The sequence below is a fragment of the Podarcis pityusensis genome, assembly GCF_964106645.2.
Source record: "Podarcis pityusensis genome assembly, chromosome: 1".
Taxonomy (NCBI): domain Eukaryota; kingdom Metazoa; phylum Chordata; class Lepidosauria; order Squamata; family Lacertidae; genus Podarcis; species Podarcis pityusensis.
This window is the reverse complement of record NC_138028.1, coordinates 16,080,016-16,082,952: the sequence shown is the minus strand read 5'-3', so window position 1 is coordinate 16,082,952 and position 2,937 is coordinate 16,080,016. Positions and strand designations below refer to the sequence as shown.

The window sequence follows — 2,937 nt, the reverse complement described above, 5'->3', positions numbered from 1 at the left end:
GGGAACGGGGCTGCGGAAAGTTTGCCGGTTGCTGCTGAACGGCTGTCGCTTTGGGTCCCGCGCCGAACCGAAAGCGGTCGGCGGGGGGGGGGGGCGGTTAAAAGGATGGAGAAAACTCTCGGCGTCGGAACTTGGCTTCCCCGCCTCGCGTGGACGGCACGCCGAGGAGACACAGAGGGAGGCGACAGAGGGGGGCAAACTTGGCCGAGTTTGCTCACTTCCAGGCGGGGAGCCGCTTCCCGTAACCCAGCCAGCGCCTCTCTGGGGGGGGGGGTGTTGCGTCCGCTGCCCTCGCGCCCTTCCTTGGGCTGATCCGCCTCCCCGGACGCGAGGCGGGGGTCCCTCTCGGGCGCTTTCCTCCCAGCGCGCCCGGCCTGCCCTCTTCCCCCGAGAAGCCCCCGAGCGTCCCTTCCGGCAGGGCGGGCGGGCGGGCGAGCGGGCGTCTGGCTGCGGCTGCTCCCTGCGCGCTGGCACGTCCCGCCGGCTTCCTGGCCCAGTCGGATCCGGCTCTTCCTCCTCCTCCTCTTCCTCCTCCCTCCCTCCCACCCCAGCCTCCTCCCGCGCGCCTTTCCTTTTTCTTTCTCTTCTTCCTCTCTTGGCCACCATATTTTTAGGTCACTGGACTGGAGGGGTAGGTAATCCCCAGGCTCAAGTTCCAAAGGGGGCGGGTTCTGGCCGGAGGTGGAGTCACTTTTTCATTTAAATCCCCGACTATAAAATGGGCTTAAGGAGAAGCGGGATCTCAGCGGCTAAGCCACCCGGAGGAGTGGCGGCACGAGGGAGAGGCGGCGTGGCGGCGAGGGGCTCCGGGCAGTTCGCGCGCCCCTGGCCGTAGCCGCGGCTCCGGCGATGCTGCACTCCATGGGCGCCCACACCTTGCAAGCGCTCAGCCAGGTGGCCGCCTGCGTGCTGCTCCTGCCGCGCTTCCTCCTGACAGCCGTGATGCTCTGGCTCCTCGATTTCCTCTGCATTCGCAAGAAGCTCTTGCTGACGACGCCGCCGGCGGTGGCCGGAGAGGCGTCGGCGGCGTCGGAAGAAGAAGAAGAGGAGGAGGAGGAGGAGAGCTCCTCACCGGGGCCCCCTCCGGACGACCCTCCGCTGTGCGTCTCCGACTCGAACCGCATGTTCACGCTGGAGTCGCTCAAGGCGGTGTGGCACGGCCAGAAGCTGGACTTCTTCAAGGCGGCGCACGTGGGCGCGGCGGCGCCTAACCCGGAGGTGATCCAGCTGGACGGGCGCACGCGGCTGCGCATCCTCGACTACGCGCGGGGCAAGCGGCCGCTGATCCTCAACTTCGGCAGCTGCACCTGACCGCCCTTCATGGCGCGCCTGCGCGCTTTCGAGAGCCTCGCCGCGCGCTTCGTGGACGTCGCCGACTTCCTGCTGGTGTACATCGAGGAGGCGCACCCTTCCGACGGCTGGGTCAGCTCGGACGCCGCCTACGACATCCCCAAGCACCAGTGCCTCCAGGACAGGCTGCGCGCGGCGCAGCTCATGCAGGAAGGCGCGCCGGGCTGCCCGCTCGCCGTCGACACCATGGACAATGCCTCGAGCGCCGCCTACGGGGCGTACTTCGAGCGCCTCTACATCATCCAGGAGCAAAAGGTGATGTACCAAGGGGGCCGAGGGCCCGAGGGCTACAAGATCTCCGAACTCAGACGCTGGCTCGACCAGTACAAGCGCCGCCTCCAGGGGGGACCCAGCACGGTGGTCGTCCAGGTGTAGGAAGGGGCTGCAGGCGGCGGGATATAGGGTGGGGAGAGGGCATGGTGGGAGACCCTCCGACCAGGAGGAGAGAGGTGTCTCCCATTTTCCTCGAACTCGCAACTCCCCAAAGGCTCCTGCGTGAGTTTTCATGCAAGACGTGCCCCGTGACTCTTTCCACTATTCGAATCATGTTGATTTGCCGAGCATTTGTTATTAACATTCATTTCTACGTGCGGTTTTAATTTTTTTCCTTTTTTTTAAAAAAAAAACACAACAAATAAATTGCGTGGGTGGATGAATGGATCTCTCTTTTGTGTGGGGGGAGAAAAGCAGCGTTTACTACTTGGGTGGAAGTTTCTGGGTGTCTGTGCAACCTGATGAGTGCATATTTGGTTAAGTGTGCCGATAGGATTGCAACCTGAGTGCGCGCAACACGCGCTGTTTGTTTGTTTGTTTGTTTGTTTGTTTGTGTCTGGGTGTTTGTTCCGGCAGGATCCGAGTTCTGCCTCGCACGTGTGTCATGTTGTCTAGGGCAAAGTTTCCTCTGCGCCCGAGTGATCTTCCGCCGTCCTAGCAAAACTCTTCGCTGGGATTTCTAATGTTTCTGTGTGATGACCGGTTTCGAAATGGTGATCCCGATGCCAGGAAATCGCGTCTGATGATCTGAAATATTAGAATGACCAGTTTAAAACAAAAGCAAAAAAAGAAAAGAAAAGAATGTTTATTTATGTGACCTCTCCGTTTGTTGTACTTTTCCTTTTTTTTGTAAAACGTCCATTTTTTATGAACTTTTTATAACATTATTAATAAAGATTATTGAGTAAAAGACATGCCTGATTTGGATCTTTCTAACTGAAATGTAAGAGTGTGCAAAACGCCTCCTCTCTGTTGTTGTTCTTCTGTCTCCTGGGTCACATGGCTTCCTCCCAAAATCCTGGGAACTGTAGTTTGTTACAGAGTGCTGGGAATTGTAGCTCGGTGGGGGAGCAAACTACAATTCCCAAGATTCTTTGGGGGAAGCCATGACTGTGTGGAGGTGACCCTGAACAAAGCAGAGAGCCCTGCTCTAAAGTACAGTCAGCTCCTTGCGTTTAGCTGGGCGGGGTATGTTTTTAAATGGGTGCCCTGAGAGTTACTCTTTGGATGTCTCAGTCCTGAAAATGTTTGTGCATGGATGGGAGAGCCTTTCGCTCCAGCCAGCATGGATGACAGTGCTATGGGATGAGGGCA

At 58.6% G+C, this 2,937-nt stretch overlaps 1 protein-coding gene across 1 annotated transcript; it reads left to right on the top strand.

Moving 5' to 3' along the window:
* Positions 1 to 580: 580 nt before the first annotated feature.
* Positions 581 to 2,535, top strand: DIO3 (iodothyronine deiodinase 3). The gene has a single exon (XM_080976212.1). It carries the CDS (start codon positions 850 to 852, stop codon positions 1,723 to 1,725), a length of 876 nt encoding a protein of 291 aa, XP_080832338.1. The 5' UTR covers positions 581 to 849; the 3' UTR covers positions 1,726 to 2,535.
* Positions 2,536 to 2,937: the final 402 nt, after the last annotated feature.